General features: G+C 46.0%; 2 protein-coding genes across 3 annotated transcripts in view; one reads left to right on the top strand and one right to left on the bottom strand.

Annotated features, from left to right (window-relative positions):
- Positions 1-760: 760 nt before the first annotated feature.
- The window catches only part of DNASE2B (deoxyribonuclease 2 beta), a 30,921-nt gene continuing 9,308 nt past the window's right edge, over positions 761-22,373 (bottom strand). Inside the window, exons 1-7 of one of the 2 annotated variants that reach the window (XM_064455414.1) lie at positions 11,026-11,184; positions 10,648-10,800; positions 6,671-6,848; positions 5,292-5,373; positions 4,095-4,256; positions 2,387-2,584; positions 761-1,818 (exon numbers count right to left, since the gene is read on the bottom strand). In XM_064455414.1, the coding sequence (XP_064311484.1) occupies positions 1,463-1,818; positions 2,387-2,584; positions 4,095-4,256; positions 5,292-5,373; positions 6,671-6,848; positions 10,648-10,760 (1,089 nt within the window). In that variant the 5' untranslated portion in view covers positions 10,761-10,800; positions 11,026-11,184 and the 3' untranslated portion in view covers positions 761-1,462. Of the gene's footprint in view, positions 1,819-2,386; positions 2,585-4,094; positions 4,257-5,291; positions 5,374-6,670; positions 6,849-10,647; positions 10,801-11,025; positions 11,185-22,373 lie in introns of those variants that run through there. The other variant, XM_064455413.1, reaches the window with a different exon arrangement.
- LOC104045270 (uricase) lies at positions 12,312-22,335 on the top strand. Its single transcript, XM_064455781.1, has 8 exons — positions 12,312-12,377; positions 12,820-13,083; positions 13,863-13,979; positions 14,105-14,183; positions 19,923-20,109; positions 20,590-20,713; positions 21,122-21,205; positions 22,144-22,335. Exons 1-8 carry the CDS (start codon positions 12,312-12,314, stop codon positions 22,273-22,275), a joined length of 1,053 nt encoding a protein of 350 aa, XP_064311851.1. The 3' UTR covers positions 22,276-22,335.

Below are 22,373 nucleotides of genomic sequence, written 5' to 3'. Positions count from 1 at the left end.
TCCTGGTTTGTGCAGAATATCTAAAGTATCAACATTATTTTCACTGTGCTATGAGACTCGGGTTTGCCTTCAATCCAGATTGATTAAATATAAAACCCATTCCTGGACAAGTCTCCTCATTAAGCAGGCTAGATACGTTCTTTTTAGTTCAAGAAGCATCCACAAATGTTTTCTGAAATCAATTTGTGGTACTTTGTACGCTTTGTTTCTTGGTTGCTTTTTCGGGGTGAAAAGGGAAGGAAATCTTTGACAGCTCTCTGCGGTTGTAGGGCATTTCTTTATACCTACTTTCTTTTAAGGCGATGTTGTGGAGAATCAGTGGTATGGACTATGAACACGGCAAACCAGAAACGTTAGCAGGACAGCCAGCTCTTCACACTGGAGTTTGTAGTAGCAGTTCAGAACAAAAAATACATGTGAGATATAACCCTATAAAAATATTTAGGAACATATTAAATACAGATATGCTTTTGAAATCTGAACCCAAGAGTGCATCAGGAATTTACAAATTAGCTTTGTCTTTATAGCAAGTCCATGCGAACTTCAGCTCCTAAGCCTGAGATGGGAGGTACTGGAAATTAACAGCCACGTTTGTTGTAGTGTGAAGGCGTAGGAGAAACAAGATCTTCCTTCAAATATTTTCTTCCCTTTTCTTTTTAATTTTTCCCCTAATTGTCTCCGTTTTTCCTTTGGCAGCTATAAAACATTGTAACCAACCACAAATAACTATAAAGACGGAAGAGGGAGACTGTAAACAGACCATTTTCGCTCGTCATTTATTTTGCTTATTCATGTTTTGGACATGTTTATTTGTTTACAAGATTGCTGTACGTGAATAAAAGCCCTAGAAATATTCCCAAGCTATTGGTTACAAATGATTTAAAGCTCATTTCTTCTCTAAAAATTAACCATGTAAAAATTAAGCCTTCCTGTCCACAGATCTACCCGTCTCCCTGCCTGTATCCAATTATGTCAGCTCTTTAAGAGATTCACCCCAAACTGAGCAGAAATGCTGTGGCTGATCATAACGGTCGTGGGGTGATTTTGAAGCATTTTGGGATACTTTTCCCTTGCTACTGCCCAGCCCCAACAACCTAGCTCACGAGAGAGGCGTCTGTTGTTCCTCCCATCCCACATCCTCACGAGTTGCCCCGGGGATGCCTGTGCGCGGTTGCTCAGAGCGATGTGCTTGGGTGCAGCCTTGCGCAGCAGCGGCTCGGCCGAGAGCCGAGCAGAGAGCCGAGCGCGGCTCAGCGCACACAGAGCCTGCGGGTCCAGCACCCGGAGAAAAACAGCCATAATTTATCTGCAAACTGTCTGCTTTCATAGCTAACAAGGTGACGGTCTGACACATCTGGCGACCCTCAGGGCCATTTTTCAGGGTGAAAAATATAGTTTAAGAGAGACCATTCCTATGCTTTCTGTGTAACGAGGGGCCGCACTGTTTGGGAGGAATGGTTCGTTATATTGACGTGGAAGCATTGGCGCAACTTTCGTAGTGGACTATCAGATGTCTGAAGGCTTTGTAAATGTGTTCGTTCTGCGTACAGATGAACCCACCGCTTCTCCAAGCTTGCTCAGCAGCTCGGTTTAAGTCTCCGATGCAGGTCCACTGATCTTTATATTCCCTTGACACAGCCCATTTGGAATGATCATTAATGGAATAAAAGGTGGAATTCAGTGGTGTCCCTATTAGGTTTATGTTGTAGACGTAGTAGCTGAGAGAGCAATTTGAGGGAAGTTTTTGGCCGGAATGCTGCCAGGATTCAGCCAACAAATCAGTCTTCAGCTCCTGAGCCACCCAGGCCACGTAGATATCTGTGGAATAACACAGGGTGTGGGAAATCAGTCTTTCGCATTCTTTCATTTAAGAGGGGACTGAAAAGCATGGCCTAAACTGGGCTCATTTCATTCCAGTGCATAAAGTGGGGCAGAAGGCATTTTGCCTCCTCCCCTTATTTTGACTTTTGTTTCAGAATTTCATTTCTACTTTTTCTCCTTCTTCTGGAAAACCTGTTACCAACAATTGGCAGGTAAAAAAAAACAAGAGAAAATAAAATTTCAAGCCTTCATAATTAAAAAAAAAAAAAGCAGATGATTAAAATCCCATTTTTGTTCATTGCTTTCACTGTTGAAGAGCAGGAAATAAATTTTCTGAAAATCCCATTATTGAACACCTTAAGAAGGTGCCTGCAGAATCAGACAGCTTTTTGCTTTGTGGGGCTGAGAGAATATTCTGACAGGACACCTTTGCCTGCCCTCTGTTATATTTCTTTCTGAAGCTGAACTTCCTTTTTCCCCTCAAAGAAAATATTGTCAAAGAATATATTAATCGCTTGTTACTTGCTTGAGAATGTGTGATAGAAAGAGCAACAGGTTCCCTTACCGTCTATGTACAAGTGCGACTTCGCAAAGTGGAGAAAGGTTTCCCCCTGAGCTGACTGGAGTTTGGAGAGGTGGCGAAAGGGGACCGAGGGCAGCCTGGACCCTGCACAGAGCTTCTGCAGATTTGGGAGATCAGCTTGGAAGATGTTAGCGATGAAACAGCTGTAGATCCCTGGATTGTAACTCAGCATCTGTTGGTCTGAGAGAAACCCAAAGAAATGAACACATGCAGAACTAAAATGGGTTAAAGCAAAGGAAAGAAGAGAGTGAAGTTAGGCCTTGGAAAGGAGACCTAAGTCCTTAATCTTCATGGCCGATCTCCTGGAGGACTTCAGTGTCAAAGTATCTTGGTTTTGCAACCAAAAAACCAAAACAATGTTTAATTGCATTGTATTCTGACTGGCCCTGCAGCACGTAGACTGGCTGGGAATCTAGGCTCAGGTTTTTCCACTTACACCTCATTATTCTTAGCAGAACTGTTAAGGGGTGGTCTCAGCCCGCTGCCACTTCCATCCACGCTCATCTTCAAGCCTCTAAGCACACAGCGCTCAGATGGCACAGCAGTAAATTCAAGCCTGTCCGTCTTTAGAGGAGTAGTTTCCAGTCAGTTACAGCTGCCAAGCCAAATGCAAGCAGAAGAGCTGCCAAAGGGTCTAGTTTGGTTTTAGGGAGAACAGAGCTTGACTTTCAGCGTCTGGACTGAATTACCAGAAGAAAATTTCTTTTCTGTACAGTGCGCAGCTTAACTGTAGAAGCCCTTGCCATGGATATGGTAAAGAGCAAGGGAACAAATGGGCTCATTAGATGAGTTCATGGAAGACCAGTCCATCAGGAACTTTCCAGTCTGTCTGGCTCAGGAAATCCCTGAACCACAGATTACCAGAAGCTGGGAGGACGGAGCAGGAAAAGCATTACTGTATGCCTCTCATTTTGTTGTCCTCTTTCCCTAAACACATGCATAGATGTGCTGCCACAAACAGGAACCTGGTTTAGATAGCTCTGGGGTGTGGCCAGCCTGGCCATTTGCACAGCTTATGTGTTTCAGTAATACCATTTGATTCCTGGAACTGAGAAAAGAGTGAAAAACAGTGTGAAAGAGTTAAGGAACATACCAGTATGACTTCTTATAACGCCTTTTGATAGTGCCTTCTCAGGATTCCAGTACCAGATATTACTGTCAGATTGTTCTGGATCTTGTGGGTATAGATTTAATTTTAAAAATTATTTTTAGTATTGGTGTTTTATGTGGCAAAAGGTATCTGGGGAAATTCTGGGTGATATTTATTCCATACTTCACATATCTGACACGTCAAGGCTACCACTTCAGCTCAGGCAGTGGTTGCCTTACATTTTTAGAACTGCAGACAATTGCAGCTGAATGAGCTATTACTGTTAAAAATTATTAACCTTATATTTCCAAAGCATTTTGTATGCATGGGCTGGGTCCACGATATGCACTTGTGACTATTATTATCCCAATGGTCCCCATGGGGAGGTGGAGACAGAGTAGAAGAGTGAATTTCCCACATTCACACAGGAAATCATCGGGTAAACATAACTGAAGCCAAGAACGCTGTTTCCAGGCCCGCTTGGCTTCCCAAGTTGACAACGAAGGACAAGAACAAGCAATTTTGGAGGCAAAGCCTCCAGAAAAGCAGTCTGAGAGGTGCGGTGGGGCAAAGGCTTTCTTAGGGAGAAGCTTTTCATACCTATTTCTGTGAACTGCTCATATTTGAAGGTTACACAGATGGCCGTCTGTCCGTAGGACTCCCCAGTAGCTGGATACCCATAACCGTCCTCAGGGCTGGGAGGGAACAGGGGCACACTGTGAATCACCCAGAAGCCTTGTGATTTGTCCAAGAGCAGAAATCCTGTCAAAGAAAAGTTATTGCAAATGAATTAAGGGGGGAAAAAGACCTGAGATGATACAGCTGTGTCCTACTGGGGATTTGCTGCTGCAGACACCACACTTCAGTGTGTTAATGTCTACAGTAAACTGGCTCTAGAGCAGATTAATGGATTATAGGAGACACTAGTATTGTATTAAAATCGCATTAATTCTCTCCCGCATAGCCTAACTCAAACTGTCACTTTTCTTTTGAAAAAAAAACAACACAAAAAACCTCAACTTTTTAAAACCTTTTCTCTTTCTCTGCTCAAATGCTATCTTCAAAAAACCTGATGATTTAGTGGCTGTGACCCTCACTCCACTGCTCAGTTTCCTTCCCTCCACATATTCACTGCGTAAGGCGAAACAGACTGTCAACAGAGGACAGTGTCCTCTTCCCCAGACCAAATTCTCCTCCATGGGGCAGCAGCAGAGGCGGGCTATGCCTCCCCGTGAGCATGGCTCCCGAGCCGTCCCCGTTGCTGCAGCCTGCAAATACAGCCCTGCGGAACGTCTTCATCCCAGGGTTGGGCCGGGCAAACCCCATCTGCTTCCTCAAGGGAACGTTTAGACCTCCACCGAAGTTTACACTTATCTGAAGTCTTGCTTTACTTTAACTGCACACTTCAGCGCTTCCATGGTCTTGGCAGCAGTTACTTGCCCCAGAGAGAGAGAGTTTGGAGGAGTTTATGTTTAGGGTGCCTTCCCCTTCACATCTAGTACTGCTGTTGCCATTAAGCTCGGGACAACGTGGTCTGTACTTGCTGAAAGGAGCAATATGAGTTTCAACTCTTGAAAACAAGGGGTCCATAAGCCCTAGGAGTTCTTCAACACAGCACAGGCATAGCAAAGCCAAAACAGAAGCATATATAACTATACAACAAACCACACATCATGCAAATCGTTCTCCAGTTTTGCTTTAGGCAGGAATTTTAGATATGCAGATAGCCAGGCAGACAAGCAGATGCTATCCACAACGTTGGAAAGGAGAAGATAGTCGCTTGGACTCTCCCTGTACCTTTGGTATGTCCTTTTTTCCAACTGTCGGAGTCTGACTCGGGGACCTCATCGTTGTATATCGCATATGCAATGCTGTTCCTCTGCAGGAAAACACACATTTCTCAAACACGACATTCAGTAAAAGGCAGGCATTTAAGTGAACGTCTGCTGGGAGCAGGAGAAAGAATTCAGGACTTCTCTGTGCGAACATCACGAGCCTAATCCTCCTCCCAGTTCAGCTGACACTGTCTCCACAGAAGTTACAGTAAAATAAACCTGAAGACTCAGCATTAGAGTCCTGGCTAATATAAAGTGGAAGTTCTCTCGACCATTGCAGTAGCCCTTCCTCAGGAGGTCGAATATGCCCACTAAGTCAATTTGCGTGGGTTTAGCGGGTGCTCACTTGCCAAGCAGGGTGTCACCCCCCCTTTTTGTGCCTCTCTCTGATGCAGGAACCAGATCCAGTGAAAATGTTTGCTGAGGGAAAATAGACACGACAAGTGTTCTTATGAAGGACAAGCAATTATTGCTTTTTTTGCAAAATATTTGCATATGGCTGCACCTTATTCCCGCCGAATAGAGAACTTCAAAGGATTTGGGACGTTTCCCCTCCTGATTGCTTTGAGTTTGTAAACAGTTCACTACGATTACAGCGAGGCCTGGACCAGGACAGTTGATTGGATTGCCAATATTTGATTGACTTCTGGGAATCTCTTCTATGTATAAATTAATAACACCCTACCACTAACCCACAGCAGGAATGCAAAGACACACCCAGACTCCCAAGAAGACCATCTAGATGGTCAAAAAATAACTATAGGCAGATCTTGTGATATTTTATAATCACTTCACACAAATATAAATTAGGTGTCTGACTGGGGGGGTGGGGTGGGGGGGCGGGGGAAGGCCTAACAAGCAGCATATCCCTGCTGAAGCGGTCACGGTGATTTTGGGGCAGGGGGAGAGCAAAAGCCAGGTTGGATTTGAGACAGAGCGTGAAACACGTGCACATAGGAGGGCTTAGGATGAGTGTCTGTAATAGTCACCACTGGCCCTGGTCTGAGTTCACAGCCACTTCACAGCTTCAGACGTTGCTCAATGTGAATTGCAGAGCAGAAGCCAAAGGGATTATGTACCAACGCTCATTTTTTTGATGGACAATACTTTAAGTGTGTGAAAGGCTTGACTAGAAATTAGAAGTTCGAGGCTGATTTATAATTGTAGCCAAAACTGCAGATAATCTGCCCAGCTCTCAAGACGCTCCCATTGATGTGTTTTAGTAGATCTAGTTGGTCAGGTCCGGCCATACCTCTACGTGCTTATTTTGGCTGCTTTCATTTCATTTGCATGTAATATCAAGTAAGCGTACCAACAAAATGATAATTAAATATCACTTGCCTCGGATTTGTACATCTCATACAGCTGCTTCAGTGTTTGTCCCAGAGCACCCTGTGTCATGTTGATGAGGTATTTACCGAGCTGCCACTGCGGAGCCAGGGCGTCCATGTACATGTATTCCAGCCCCAGCATGGGAATCTCTCCTTTGGCGTGCTTTGGCAACTTGTAAAGAGCAAACCTGCAACAGCAAAGACCAATTGTTTTTTTACAGCCATCCGGTTTGAATGTGTAAATCGGTATCTCCTTCCCACCTGAGGATTTAAGAGACGGGTGACTCCGGGGATGCCTCAGTGCCACCAGCGTGTGGTGTGGACCTCTCGGCCTCGAGAAGGTGACCTGGCCGCAGGCACCAGCCGCAGTTTGGCAACACGGTACCTGCTGCAGACAAATTTGTTCTGCTGCTGAGCAAGCAAGGGAGGCTGATTCGGCACCAAACTCCCGTCGCTGTGGCAAGGCTGCTGTTGGTACCCCGAAAGAGTCTGCGGTAGCCCTGGCTTGGAGCCCTGTTTGGCCACCAAATCCCTATTGCTCCTGGTTCTGGTAGAGAACCTCAGGTCCCAAACTCAGTCTGACGTTCTCATGGTCAACCGGGACACCTCTTACCAATACATTTTTATATTATGTAAACATAACTTTACATAAAATAGATAAAATTATGTATTAAAATCATAAAAATGCATAATGTTATACTTATAGATATTAAACTCACAAAACAAGTATAAAGCCATGTGATAACGTTGTTCCAATCCTACTTCTTGTAACAGACTTGCACTCCGCTGAACGGCTGCAGGCTGGGTATTTGCAAACCATTAGCCAGAAACACAAATCTTCCAAATTGTAGAGTACTCAATATTGTCAGTAAATGGCTCAGTTCATATTAATGCCCCTGATGAAGTAAGTAGGTTTTCCCAGTGCACAAGTCCATGGGATTAATTGCATTATAATTAATTGAGCCACTTTCTTTGAGTGCTGTACTTGAGTCATTTGTTACTTATGTCAATAGCAAGAACTGAGTGGCGTTATTTTCAATCCTATACTATTTACCAAAAATGCAGCCCAACTGTGCTTAACCCTTCAAGTATATCAGGAGGAGTGAGCCTTGCTCAGCTGATTTAGTCTCAAGTTGGTCAAAAAAGGCATCTCCAAAAGCAGGTAAGAGGTGGCAGGAGAGCATTTTGCCAGAGGAACATTTAATTGTGGGAAATGTACATGTACAGGCAGAAGAGAAACACACACCGGTGGCGATCCTGGTAATTCACCTGCACCGCCACTGACTGAGTGATGTTCCTTAAATACCTCCAGAGAAATTGTTGCCGATGACAGATCACAGAGAAGGGAAAGGCGTGATCTATATAGCAAGGCTGGGGAGAGCTGTCCCTGCACGAGGAGTCACAACAACCCCTTTATTTGAAATGAAGATTTGGAAACGAGAGGAATAGCACTAGTTACAGTAGTACGAGCCGATCCAGGAATTAGTATATGGATCCTTTCCAAACTGCTTTGAAACGTATCAGAAGATTTATGCTCTCAGGGTGTTCACAGCCTTGCATCTGACAAATACACATTAGCAGGTGTGCTTTCGGAAACGCTGGTAGTTGAGCTATCAGCAAATTGCTTGCCAATTCCCAGTGGATACGTATTTTGGCCCTTTCCAGAAAGCCAGCTGAGTGTACTAGCAATTAAAGCTGTATAAAAGTCTTCACTGCTATTTGTGCACAGGAAGTTTCCCAAGAGCTTAGGCATTTGTGGGAGAAGACTAAAAGTTCCTTTCCTGAGAAGCAAGGAGAAGCAAATCTGCTTATACCCGATTAGCATTGTCACATTGTTTGCTTGTGACTGAACACAAACTTACTACAAATAATCATGTCTTTACTTCTTAATCACATCTTTACTTCTTCCCCATCCGCGCCCTCCCACAAAGCTCCCAAACGACGTGCCTCTGTGGCTTCGGTCCTTGACTCAGCACTTCTCAGAAAGCAGAGTTTTGGCTTCTGTTTGTATGAAAAGCTTCCCACAGAAGCCGATCCTGTGGCCGTTTGCTCCGGCAGCCCCTGCGCGAGGTGCAGGGAAGCTGGCGGGTGAGCTCCGGAGTGGAATGAAAACACGGCGGGGGCTTGTGCCAGCCCGGGCACCGTGTGTGGGTAGGAACTGCAGGCACAGCTGGGGAGCGCAGGGGGGATCAGGTCAGATAAGGCGAGTCATTCCTCCGGCTTAGTGGCAAATGAAAGGGTGCGTGAGTACTAATAATGAGTAATTATGGAATATTGCAGGATGGACCCACTGAATAGTAGGAGCTCACATAAAGCTCTTGCTAACCGAACATAAAACCTGCCGTGCTGTGTTTGTTTGAAAGGGCATTGACATCTTTTGGTTAAGAGGAAGCTTTTCTTGGTAGTTTCAGTTCTGCTTCTCCTATCAGCTTCGTAGCAACCAAATCCACAATCAGCCAAACGTTGACTATTTCTTGTTGATAAACTGGGCTCACCCTGCAGATGGGCAAGTTTCTCTTTCATTTGATTACAGCACATTGTAGAAGAAATCCCCCAAGTCCTCCCTGCTAACCTTGGCATAAGAGAACATGGTTTTACCTGTGCAGACCCCCCTGCTCCCATCCGGAACGGGCCCCACGTCGCTGGTGTTCACACGCGTGGCGGCACAGGTGACTTACTCCTAGTCACAGCTTTCAAAGAATTTCTCAGAGAATTTGGATACAAAAATTGTGTTCATTTAAGAAAGGGATGGTAAATGGGGTTTTGGTTTGGTTCTTTTTTGTTTGTTCCTTTGGATTTTGGTCTGGGTTGTTTTTCTAGCTTTAGCACACACAGACTCATTCTGCAAGGAACAGTTGCAGTTTGTGGAGAAATTAAATCCCTCGTACCTTCAGGCTGGGTAGCTCCACCAACCGAGAGCGTGATTCCTGAAAAACTCACATCATCCAGAAGGGCCTCGGCAAGGGTGACAAGTCACGGGGATGGATCGGACCCGCATACGTTTGATGCTACGCGAACAGAGGGCAAAGCCGGCTTTATGTCCCTGCTCGAGCACCCTGCCTGCGGCGTGAGGAGCCCCTGCCTTCCCTGCAGTTAGCTCTGTGTGCAAGGGAAGGGACGTGCAAGAATAGCACCTACTTCTTTATCACTTGTATCCAAACTAATCATTGTTCCGTAAGAAAAACACACTTTTAAAATCGGTTGATATTTATCTCTAAGAGGCTTCTGCGCTCTTTTTTAAGAGCCCTCATTTCACTTTTTAAACCTGGGTTGGATATTCTGTCATTATATTTTCCGTCTTTCATCTTCAAAGCGCATTAATCCAATTAATCATTTAATACCCGAACTCAGGCTCGCTGCTGGCAGTGGGATGGTACCAGCTCTAACGCGCCGGCAGCCCGGGCGGCGGGGAACGACCTCTTCCCCCCAGTCACCGGCGCAGGCGGCGCTTTCCCACGCCGCCCCCGCCCCGCGCCTCTCCCGCATCCCTCCCCGGGGCCTCCGCTCCCCCTCGGCGACGGCAGCGAGGAGACAAGTCCCACCGCGCTGCCGTCGGGGTACGAGCGAGCAGGCTAAGGGCGAGATACGGACGCTTTCCCGACTCGGCTCAGTGTCCTCAGCCAAACGGGCCGCTTGCTGGAGCCCCGGCCCGGGCGCCCCCGGGGCTGCCGCCGGCGAGCACAGCCTTGGCACCCCAACACAGGGTACACTCCCTTTGATGATGAGACATGAACGCTGTGTAAACCGGTGATTATTTTTCAGTTAGTCATAACACAGTAGGGTGGTTGCTTCAAGTGAAATGAAATCACATTTCAATAACTTACCCTAGGTCTTCCAAATGCAAAATTCAGCTACTACTCACAGGCAAACAGGATTAAACCAGTGATTGCTATGCATTACTTCTCAGTGATCCACCTACTTCACGCAGTTTAATCGCAAGCGTTATTTACTCACCCAGTGTTTCACCCCAGTGCGGTATTTACTTACCAATCAACTGCCTCCCCGTCTTCATTCCTGCAGGAAATCTCAGCTGCCCACAGGGGCGCGGAGGAGAGAAGCAATAGCAGAGCAGGGTAACACCATGCAGGTCCCGCAGGCATCTTGGTTTCTCAGCCGCGCTGGGCGAGCGCTCAGCAGGTTCTGAAAGGAGAAGTGGTGTTTCATGAGCTGTCAGCTCCTGCTGCGTGATGCCGTACGCACACGCCGGGCAGCTGCCCGGGACGGCAGAGCCAGCCCGGGAAGCCGGGCTCCCGCGGCAGGGAGAGCTGTCGGCACTGGGGCCAGCGCCCCGCTGGAAACTGCGCAGGGTTTCTTTGGGCAACAAAATGGCAAAATGACAATTGCCGTGCTTCTGAGAACACTTACCTTTGTATTTCAGGAGGTAGCATTTTCACTATTTGAAATATTTCATGTATTCTGCTTAAAAAAAAAAACCAAACCAAACCTGCAGATACCGAAGCCCTTTTTGTTTTCTTTTTAGTACTGCATGACCAAAGTACTATTTTTTTTTACAACTGAAAAAAAAAAAAAAATCATTTCCTTCTCACTACTTCTCCCTCCAGCCCTTGTAGCGAGCACAGGCAGCGCGCCGCTGCTGCGCACAGGGTTTCTGGTGGAGCCCGGTTCTGGCTCCAGCAGCGGGGGCCCCCGTTTGTCAGGGGGGATTGAGCCCGCGGGGACTGACAGTCAGAGCAAACGCTCTGATCTCTGAGCCACAGCAATTTACTTACAATTAATTAATTTTTAAAAATTATCTTTTAAGTGCGTTAGCATTTCTCTTAGGAATGAACACGTCTGAATCGAGCAATTTTACATCTGATAATCTTTTAGCAACTCGCACAAAAAAAAGCTCCAATTTATATTTTGGCGTGTAAAACATTCTTTCTCCCTCCTCATTATGCTTACATTAAAAGGTGCTGATTTACATTAAAAGATGTTGATAGCAAGTACGGGATACTTCAGCCTCAGGGAAAGTCTAGTGCAAGACGCTCTGGATGTTTTAGCGTAACAGAAATCCTCGCAACCTTCACAGCATTTTGTCTCCTTTCTATACAGCCTCTCCAACGCTGCAGTAGATGCGTAAATGGGGTGCGTGCCTTTGACAGAAGCAGGGTAACACTGAACAGGGGTTAGCGCAAACAAATCCAATGATCCCAGACAGCCAGGATTTTGGAGGTGTGGATCAAGATCTGAATTTTGCTGATCAGACTCACTCCTGATGCCTCTTGCGGGCAATCAGAACTGTACCACAGTTGTGAGGAAATGCTTTCAACCAGCCCAGCTCAGGCCGTCTTTCCTTCTTGCTCTCGGGAACTGCAACATGCTTAGAGGGGTTAATAAAACACAGCATGCCAAGAACACGACAGCTGTTTCCATTTTCTGTTTGGGACTTCTGCCTGCTTACAAAGCAACCTTCCCACCCCGGCGGGAGAATTGCTTTGATAGTCTCTGCTTCCACTCGGCCTCGGAGCAGCACGACCCCGTGCCCCCTGTGTGCCTGCCGGGGGCAGCCCTGGGGATGCAGGGTGCTCACTGGGCTCTGCCGTGCAGGGTGGGGGGCTCTGCCGTGCAGGGTGGGGGGCTCTGCCGTGCAGGATGCTGACCGTGTTTTGCCAGCTTCTGCGTGAAACCGGAGAGGGCTCAGCGCATCGATGGCACATGCGGAGCCCGACAGCGGTTGTGAGAGGTGGGAGCCAGAGGGGCAGGAGATGGTGAAAGTCGGTTCTTGGTGCCAGGGAAAATCAGAAGTTGTACCTGAGAGGCGCAGCCCAGCCTGGCAGAGCCAGCCCCGGCGCGGTGACTGCGGAGGGCGCGGGGGTGAAGGCTGCCTGCCCTCTGCACGGCTGTACCTGCGGTGACTGAATGACCGGGACGCTCTGGCTTCAGAAGGAGATGGTGGAGGGAAGGCTCAGAGAAGGTCTGTATAGTCAGGACTAATCCAAAGATGACAAAGAAGAGAAACTATTTCACTGTTACTCAAATTATCTGCCTCCCATAAAATCTTAAAATTCTATCACAGCTGCTACTAACGTAGTAATATCTTCCTAAAGCATTTTTTTCTTCCCATCAGGACTTTACAATTTATATTTTCAACACAGGTGACCACAGAAATAAAGGCCATAAACATTATTTATGTTTCATTGACTGAGCATAACTCAGGCTTCCACCGAGTTCCTTTACAACTGTCACATATTTTCTCTGCAGATCAAGGATATAGAAGTCCTCAACTGCGAATATGGCAAGAACACCATTAAGTTCCTTCGCCTTCATAGAGAAGGGAAGAAGCACTTTGTTAAAGAAGTGGAAGTGTGCACGCATCTCCGGCTGACTTCTGCTCAAGAGTACCTGGACGGAAACAACTCTCTTGTGATACCTACCGACACCATAAAGAATATTGTCCTTGTGTTGGCCAAAAAAAATGGGGTATTTTTTATTGTTCAACTACCCTTGCTGTTCCTTGTGACTTCATTTAGGAGTGTTTGTTATACTAACTTTTCATTTTCAAAACACATGAAAAGGATCTCTCCCCCCATCGGCATGTCAGATCAGCACTAAAGTCACCTTCAGTGATTTGGGAGAGAATTTCTTCTCCTGCAGTGCTTATCCTGCAGACTCCTCCTTAGTTTTCCAAAGCCTTTTATCCCCACAGCGCTAGCAATATTATTTGTAGATTTGTCACATAAGGTCCATCTTTTAAAACATTTAATAGCACACAATACTGCATTATTCCTATATAGCACTTTTAAACAGAAGGTGTCAAAGTATGTGAGACTTCTCTTAATTCTGCTGACTGTGCTCTTGCCTCCCTCAACTGCGTCCGTCATAATGACAATCTGTAGCGCAGATTCTCTGTCTCAGTGGTGAAATCCCATCTTTAGCCTGTAAAGCTTGATCAGAATATCGCTACGATTATTTCGGCATTATATCCTCAAAGCGGAAGGCTTCTGTAGCAGCTTCTCTCAGTCCCAGGACTGCAGCTCGGGACCACGAATGGGAGGTTTTTGATGTGACTCTGTAGGTGCTATTTGCCGCGTCCGTTGCAAGCTGATGGAGCGACTAGGCAGTGCGCAAAACCAGAAAATGAGAGAAAGCTGTATTTTTTAACAACATTGATCCTTCCCAAATATTTACAACAATCAGAATGACCTACTTTTGCACACGAGGTAACTGCTTCTTTCTAATAATACTGTTTGCTGTCTTAGATCCCAACTTTAGAACAATTTGCTATAGATATCTGCAAACACTTCATGACAACATTTTGCCAAGTGGCATACGTCAAAACCTACGTTCAGGAGGTGCCATGGCAACGTCTACATGAGGTATGTAAAATGCTAAAACATTCCGTTTGTTTACACTGGAGCCATTTGTCACACTCTTAGCTCCTCTCTTCATGTTACGGCGTTGTTTACTGCACTTTTACTTATATGTCTGCTCTAAATTGCAGAATGGCGTTCCCCACGTCCACGCGTTCATATGCGTTCCTGATGGGATCCGCTTTTGTGAAGCCGAGCAGTGCCGAAATGGTGAGAAAAGAATTTGCAGCTTCTCCTACTTCTCTGTAAATATTGCCGCTGATGAGAGATGAAGATGGCTTTAGAGACAGCGAGAGGTCTTACAGGGCTGACAGCATAGCCAAACCTCTCCAGAGGTCTAGAACAATTTATGGTCTAATTGTGCGCTCCTTGATCTGAGACATGGCTGAAGAACTAACGTAGCTCACATTTGTACGTATATCCTAAGCATACACCGGTTACAACAGCACATACAACAGATCTGCTACGTATTGTCACAGGATTTAACAGCCTTCTGAGAACAGTCTGCTCACTTTTTCACATTATACTAAATTCTGCAGTTTCACTATTATCATTACCCTATAAAGAATGTATCATGAAACCACATTGCTGTTGGCCAGTTGCCTGGCTGGCAGTTATTTTCAAAACCCCGTTGACATGCCTTGGTTTTATTTGTAAAAAAGATGCACCATCGTTGCTGCCAGTCAGGCTGGCTCGAGCATCGTGAGTGCTCAGGGCTACCTGCAAACAATTTTTCACATGAAAATACTTCAGAGCGTGCTTACTATTTTTGCCCGCCATGTGTAAACAAAGCACCCTTTGGCTTCACTAAGAGTTTTGGGATACTTACAGCACATAGGCTTTCAAGCTCAACTGTCTCTCCGTAAATTGGCAAACCAAAGGGAGTGTAAAAATTATCTCTTCTTGCCATGACTCACAACAAGCGCGTAAGTTCGATCTCACTGTGTTGGTGTTTCATTTAATCCATCTCAGACTCCTGGGAACCGAGCTCCAACCAGTACATTATTTCACACAGTGGGTTTAGAGGTTTTAGGCATTAGTTCAGTATCTATCTCTTACTTTCCTAATGTAACTTAGAACTATTTCCCATCCTGCCCTCTCTCCTGATTTCCCTAACGTGTCAGCATTCGGACCGGTGGCAAGACCGGTTTCACCTGCAGACCACACGCAGGTGCTGAAAGGCTCATCTGAGCGTTGTCCCTGTGCTCCCGCTGCAAGCAAAGAGAGCCCGTACAAGTCCCCAGCGCCTCTTAGCCTAATCCTTTTTAATGTTCCTAGTAATGTTAACTACTGCTCTATTTTTGGCAGCCTCAATAGTACTGAGGTTTCTGGAAAATGTTAAGAAAGAAACCTGAATTTAAAAATAAATGAAAGAAAAAGAGTGTATGCCTTCTTGAAAGGCCTCTGCTTTTAATGGACGGATTGAAATGAATTTTTCATCACCTTGAAATTTCATCAGCGTGAAACGCTGCAATTTCAGGTTCTACGCAAACAAAAAGCCTTTAAGGCTTACTGATGAAACTGCCTTTCCCTCTTAGTCTTCCCTTCATGTAACCCCTAAGCTCTTTCTTTAGGATTCCCTGCCTAGGTGAACAATAACCAAAGAGAAGATTTTTCAAATCCCTTTTATTTTTCCTGTAAGAGAACCTTCGCTATCTTTAGCATCCTCCTATGCACTATCAGCCAGACACAGGAATTTATTTCTCAGTTAATCCTATCTTTTAACACTTTTCTCATCGTTAAAAGAAACCTAGTGAGGCTTAATAGAATTATAGGCTTATTTTTGCCATTATAGGGTCTGATAAAAGGCTGATAAGAGTTTTTTGGAAACTGAAAACATCATAAGTAACTTAACAGAGTCAACATTGGACAACTGAAGACAGCACAAGTACAAAACATAGTGAAAGCACCACACAGGCTGTTCACCTCGAAAACTTTGCCTAGGCATTACATTCTCCAGGGCGAGTTTCAGGTCGATTGCTACACAGCCAGGCAGCCACTCAGCAAGTCATTCATTGCAGGGAGCTCCTTCAGACAAGGCTAGGTATTTGAATATGAGATAAATATATCTCCAGGTTCACTGATAGCATCTGCATTACATGAATACCTGTGCTTTACAACCTTATACCCAAGCAATGAATTCACCAAGACCTGAACAATCCCCAGAATACCCTGTCCAGGGACAGTCTCTTCTTTAGATTTTTTCTTTTTTTTTTTTTAAGCTTTAGTAAATGACACTGATGAGTTATTCTTTAAGGAACTAAGGGATACCTCTAAGTCATCTGCCCTTGTCCTTATGGGGGACTTCAACTTGCCAGATGTCAACTGGGAATACCACACAGCTGGGACAAACAGGTCCAGAAGATTCCTAAATCTTCTGGACGATAACTTCTTGGTACAGGTACCAAGGGAACCGACCAGGAAGGGCGCCTTCCTCGATTTGTTGCTTATTAATGGAAAGGGTCTCGCGGGTGAAATGGCAATTGGTTGCCGCCTTGGCCACAGCAACCATGAAGCAGTCAAGTTTAAAATCTGTGGTAACAGAAGGAAAGCTGCCAGCAAGACCTCAAGTCTGGACATGAGGAGAGCAAACTTCAGGTTGCTCAGGGAACTGCTTAGTAAGGTCCCCTGGGGAGAAGCATTTGAAGGTGCTGGGGTCCATCAGTGCTGGTCGCTTTTTAAGTACCACTTCCTAAGAGCACAGGAGCAGGCAATTCCAAAATGTAGGGAGTCAAGCAGGTGAGGCAAGAGGCCAGCTTGGCTGAGCAGGGATATTCTAGAAATAAGGTGAAAAAAAAGTATATGGCCAGTGGACGCAAGGTCAGGCGACATGGGAGGACTTTAGAGATACTGTTTGCCACTGTATGGAGGAAAGTCATGTGGCCAAAGCTCAGTTGGAGTTGAAACTGGCCAGGACTGTGAAGGACAATAAAAAGGGCTTTTAAAAATATGTTAATAGCAAAAGGCAGGCCAGAAATAACCTTGGCCTGTTACCTGATGAGCATGGTCACCTCACAAACAGGGACATAGAAGCAGAGATGTTTAATGCTTTCTTTGCCTCAGTCTTCAACACCGATGATGTGCTCTGGGACCCCCAGAGCCCTGGAATAGTGAACCATTACTGTGGGAATGATAAACTCCCAATCAACCCCGAACTTGTGCAGGACACGCTGCTCCAGCTGGATGCCTATAAGTCAATGGGGCCTGATGAGATTCATCCAAGGGTACTTAAAGAGCTGGCTGCTGTCACAACAAGACCTCTCTCAATTATTTTCTTAATGCTCTTGGGAATCTGGAGAGGTCCCAGTCAACTGGAATCTGGTAAACGTTATCCCGATCTTCAAAGGCAACAGGGATGACCCCGGTAACTACAGGCCTCTCAGTGTCACTTCTGTGCCTGGAAAAACTGTGGAGAAGATTATTCTGGGAGCTATCGAAAACCACCTGAAAGGCAACGCAGTCACTGGTCCCAGCCAGCAGGGGTTCACGAGGGGAAAGTCCTGCCTAACAAACTTGATTTCCTCTATGACAAGGTTACCCACCCAGCTGACCAAGGGAAGCCAGTCAGCGTAATCTTTTTGGATTTCAGTGAAGCTTTCGATAGTGTCTCTCACAGTATCCCCCTGGACAAAATGCCCATCATACAGCTGGATAGACACGGAATGCAGTGGGTGAGCAACTGGCTGATGGGTCGGGCTCAAAGGGTTATAGTAACTGGAGCTACATCGGGCTGGCGGCCAGTACTCTTTAATGTCTTCATAAATGACTTAGATGCAGGACTGGAAGGAATGAATACTAACTAGGTTTGCTGACAACACAAAATTGGGAGGAGTTGCTGACACTGTAGAGGGCAGAGAAGCCCTGCAGAGAGATCTAGACAAACCAGAGCGCTGGGCAATCACTAACCATGTAAAGTTTAACAAGGGCAGGTGCCGGATTTTGCACCTGGGGCGCGGCAACCCTGGACGCACAGACAGCCTGGGGAACGGGAGGCTGGGGAGCAGCTCTGCAGAGGGACCTGGGGGTTCTGGTGGACGGCAAGTTGACCACGAGCCACCAGCGTGCCCTGGCAGCCCAGGGGGCCAACCGTGCCCTGGGGGCATCGAGCCCTGCATCACAGCCGGGCGAGGGGGGGATTGTCCTGCTCTGCTCCGCGCTGGGGCAGCCTCACCCCGAGTGCTGGGTGCAGTTTGGGGCGCCGCAGGACATTAAGGGTATAAAGGTACTGGAGAGTGTCCAGAGGAGGGTCACGAAGTTGGTGAAGGGTTTAGAGGGGAAAAGGTATGAGGAGTGGCTAAAGTCACTTGGTTTGTTCAGCCTGGAGCAGAGGAGGCTGAGGGCAGCCCTCTGGCGCTCTGCAGCTCCCTCCCAAGGGGAGGAGGAGGGGCAGGCACTGATCTCTTCTCTCTGGTGACCAACGCCAGGACCCGAGGGAATGGCAGGGAGATGGGCCAGGGGAGGGTTAGGTTGGGTATTAGGGAAAGGTTCTTCCCCCAGAGGGTGGTGGAGCCCTGGAACAGGCTCCCCAGGGAGGCATCACGGCACCAGCCTGGCGATATTCAGGAAGCACTTGGCCAACGCCCTCAGAGACACGGTGTGAATTTGGGGCTGTCCTGTGCAGGGACGGGAGTTGGACTCGATGATCCTTGTGGGTCCCTTCCAACTCAGGACATTCTGTGATTCTATTCTATGATAGATTCTATGATTCTAAATAATAGTGGGATGTAGCCCATACACCTCTTTGGACTCCTTCAAAAACAATGAGTGTAAACAAGAGAAGAAATAGACAAAATGCAGTTTTGATAATTTCCAGTGACAAAACAGTTTAAAAAAACCAAACCTCTAAACAATCATCTCATTTAGAAATATCCATCACAGTGGAATTATTTCCAGTACAAATTCCTGCAAAGACAGAATTTAAAGTCAAAGTCTGTCAGTCTTCCCAGTCAAAGGCAGGATTACTATGTCTCAGACGTATTAAAGGATTAATTTTGAACTGGTTAGTGTGAGCACCAAGGGCAGCACAGAAACAGCAGCATGGGCTTCAGCCACTGACTGTCCGTACATGCTCTGGATAAGCCTGCACACCATAAAGTTTCTCTTTTCTGAATCTCCTTTTTTGGCAGCTCTGGTCCGTGAAATTTTCAGTTACCAGTTTGGTGTGCTCTAAATGACTGACCGCTTGAAATCGTTTAGCTGCCATCTGAAAGGTTTGTCAGAAGAAAAAGTTCAGGACACAACCGTTTAGTCTTTAGAAGGTGACAATCCACCCATGCAGCAGAGATCTACAACAGCACGTTTTATAAATAGTGGCTAAGAGCAAAAACACTGTCAGTTTGAACCTGTGGGCGGCATCTGTATCAGTGCCAGTTCCTGCTAATTAGCTGAACTTCAAGGATTTGCATTGGCTCCTTGCCCTCTCGGTCTTCTGGATGCAAAACTCACAACAGGCTGGGTATGTAAAGCGAATTTCTGACTGAGGCTCAAGTCTTTGTACAAAGAGTTTCTACACTCATCTACATTGTTAGAAAAGGCTCACCTCACCTCTCCTGTACTCCACAGCCTTAGTAGCCTGTTTCATTTCCCTTTAGAGCAATTAGTAGCCCCTGAACTGACATCAGTGAGAGCCAACCCGGCGCATGTCCCAGCTCCAAGGAGGTGAGATAAAGGGTGGCCTTACCTCTCCTTGACTGCGGGTTGCTTGATGGGATTCTCTGCTTTCTAGATTGAGCTCCAATTTCAGTAGTTTGTCTTGTTTCTTACCTTCTTGCTAACATCAGTGTGCAGAAAATAATTTTTAAAAGTAGGTAGGCTTGCAACAGAAGCACACAAGTGAGTCCTGGAGAGGCCCCTTCACGGCTCTGGAGCTGTCACCGTGAGTGCGCTCCAGAGGCTTCTCTCTCGCTGCCTGAAAAGGAGCTCATACTGTCTTGTCTTTTTGGATCACAGGTCCTCTGGTTGTTTTTGCTGGAATTAAAGATCTGAAACTTATGAAGACAACACAGTCTGGATTCGAAGGCTTCTATAAGAATGAACACACCACACTTCCTGAAAGGAATGACAGGATTTTGTGTGGAGAGCTCTTCTGCAAGTGGTCATACGGCGAATGCAGAGATCTTGAATTTGATTGCATATGGTATACATCAAATCAAATAATATTTATTACCTAATTATGATCCCGAAGTCCCTCTATAGAATACAGCAGGTGTAAGGGCCAGATCTGCCATTGCTGTGACCAGCCGCTCTCACAGATCTCAGTGGCGGCGCTAAGCCCTTGGTACCAGGGGCAAGAGGCGTGCCTCTCCTCTGATGTGCCTCGATGGACAGTATTTAAATGGACAGTTCAGTGTTCGGTACAGAACACTTTAGGAGAATAACCTAACAACTAATTTGTTAAATACTTTTAGCAAAACACCTATTTGTGAATTATAGAGCTGAGGGGGTGGAATTTGGAGGTGACAGGACAAAGAAATTGCTTTTCCACAAAATCCCATGTGCTATGTATTTGCCAGAAAAGACAGAGAAAATTTTTAAAAAAAGACCCCACAGTAAGACATTCAGGATCTAGATAGAGACAACTGATACAAGATTTTGTAAGAACCTGTGTTACTTCTAGGAACAAAATCCGTGAATGTATCCTTGAAGCCTTTTCTGGGCCACCCGACTGTGGGGAATATTCACCCTCTTACCAGAAGACTGTTAACACTATCCAGATGCTCGTCCTTTCCAAAGTGTCACAGGTATCTTCTTTCCTCCTGGTGATGTTTTACTTAAAACAACAGTGAATGTTAATCAGACCACTGAGAAGACCAAAATGAGCCTATTATTTCCACTGACAGTTCTGAGTAAGACTGGAAACTCTTTGGTGGTACAGCTAGATGGTCTGAAAAAAATACAAACACACTGAAGTTCATATGCTGCTCCCCAGCTGTGAATGCAATGGGGGAGAATATCACTCAGTGCTTGGCAGGACATGAGTAAAGGTGAAATGGGTGCCACAACATTGTCTACATGTTCAATAGATTGCATTTTATCAACTGCACATACGGGGGGGTTGCGCTGCTTTTCTTTACAGTGAGTGAAAGATTGCCAGGCTGTTGGTGAGAAGGTGCCCTAATTCATTGTCTCATTCATTTTCATGGTTTCAGGTACAGGTCATAGAAGTCATCTTGAACAACACTTTTTATAATGTCGTAGACATGAAGAATCTAGGCTTGGTCAATGACAAAGAAGTAAGTAAATGCTCCAAACACAACTTGCCTGGGCTCTTGAGAAATACTCAGCCTCAAAGCATAGCCACAGTTCTACACAGAACAGAGTTAAAGGGAGCAAACTTTCTCCCCCAGCCCCAGTGAAAGCTCCACCTTACCTCTAAAACAGATTTACCCCGATTACAGAAGAAAGATAATTGCCTTCTTGTGTTGTTGATAAAAGCTAAAGCGGCACAGTGGAACACTTCAGAGATCAAAGGGATCTGTAACAGAGACTACCTCTGAAAAATCATTTCTGTTTTCTCCACTGAATTTGACTTTTAGTGATAATGTCAAGCTGTGCATTTAACCAAGCAGAATGTGTCACGGCATCCTTTCGCATAGCCAGGTGGTGTGAAAAGCTATCCCGCTGTGGCTCTTCTTTCTGCTGTGCTGGCAGCACCGCTGAGGCCAGGGAGCATCCTCGGTGCAGCAGGGTTACAAGGTTAGCTAGGCTGTAGGCTAACTCCAGGTGACAGAAGATCAACACTCTAAGGGAGCAGCGAAGGGATGTTTCTGTAGCCATCAGGAGCCAAAGCAGATTGGTCCAGCAGTGGACAAGGTACAAGCCTAGAATTAAGCAGAGGGTGAGAGATGTAGGGGATGAGATATATTTGCTCTTCTCTCCACAGCTGACGTAGCTGACAGCCAGCTCCAGCTGAAAATCTGTTATGTTATCCACATGTGACAGAGAGGAACTGGGTTATTTCCTCCCTAAGTCTTGTGATTCTGCTGCCATCCTGTCCTACCCATGCCCTCTTTCAGGTGGACATTATAGATCTACTTTCACTTGAGATAAAAGCAAAGTCTACCATTGATATTCATAAGGGAAGGGAAGAATAGCTGCAGTTGCTGCTGTGACGGTGCTGGCACGTCCCTACCTCAGAAATGACCTCTGTGTTTGTGCTCATCCCCCTCAGGTTCTGGTTCCAGTGGAAGCTCCCTATGGCTCCTGCGCTTGCACGCTTGGCAGGAAGAAGTTCTTAGAAGCACAAGGCCACATGCTAAAAGATGAGAGGCAGTTTGGACTGGCAGCTGCCCAGGGAAACTAAACCTCTTGGCTACACGCACGCTGTCCTGATAAACTTAACGCTATGGCTTTCCTAGCAACATATACTCTTTATTGCTTCTTCCATTGCTGACTACTTTT

Source organism: Phalacrocorax carbo, chromosome 6 (assembly GCF_963921805.1).
Source record: "Phalacrocorax carbo chromosome 6, bPhaCar2.1, whole genome shotgun sequence".
Taxonomy (NCBI): Eukaryota; Metazoa; Chordata; class Aves; order Suliformes; family Phalacrocoracidae; genus Phalacrocorax; species Phalacrocorax carbo.
This window is presented reverse-complemented; position numbering and strand designations above follow the sequence as displayed.

Bases quoted from the DNA above. Each gene is read 5' to 3' on its own strand.
- LOC104045270 (XM_064455781.1), top strand. From the start codon at position 12,312: ATGGCACATGCGGAGCCCGACAGCGGTTGTGAGAGGTGGGAGCCAGAG. The intron at 13,084-13,862 runs GTATTTTTTATT...TTGCTGTCTTAG, and splicing joins TGTTGGCCAAAAAAAATGGG to ATCCCAACTTTAGAACAATT. The intron at 13,980-14,104 runs GTATGTAAAATG...TCTAAATTGCAG, and splicing joins CATGGCAACGTCTACATGAG to AATGGCGTTCCCCACGTCCA.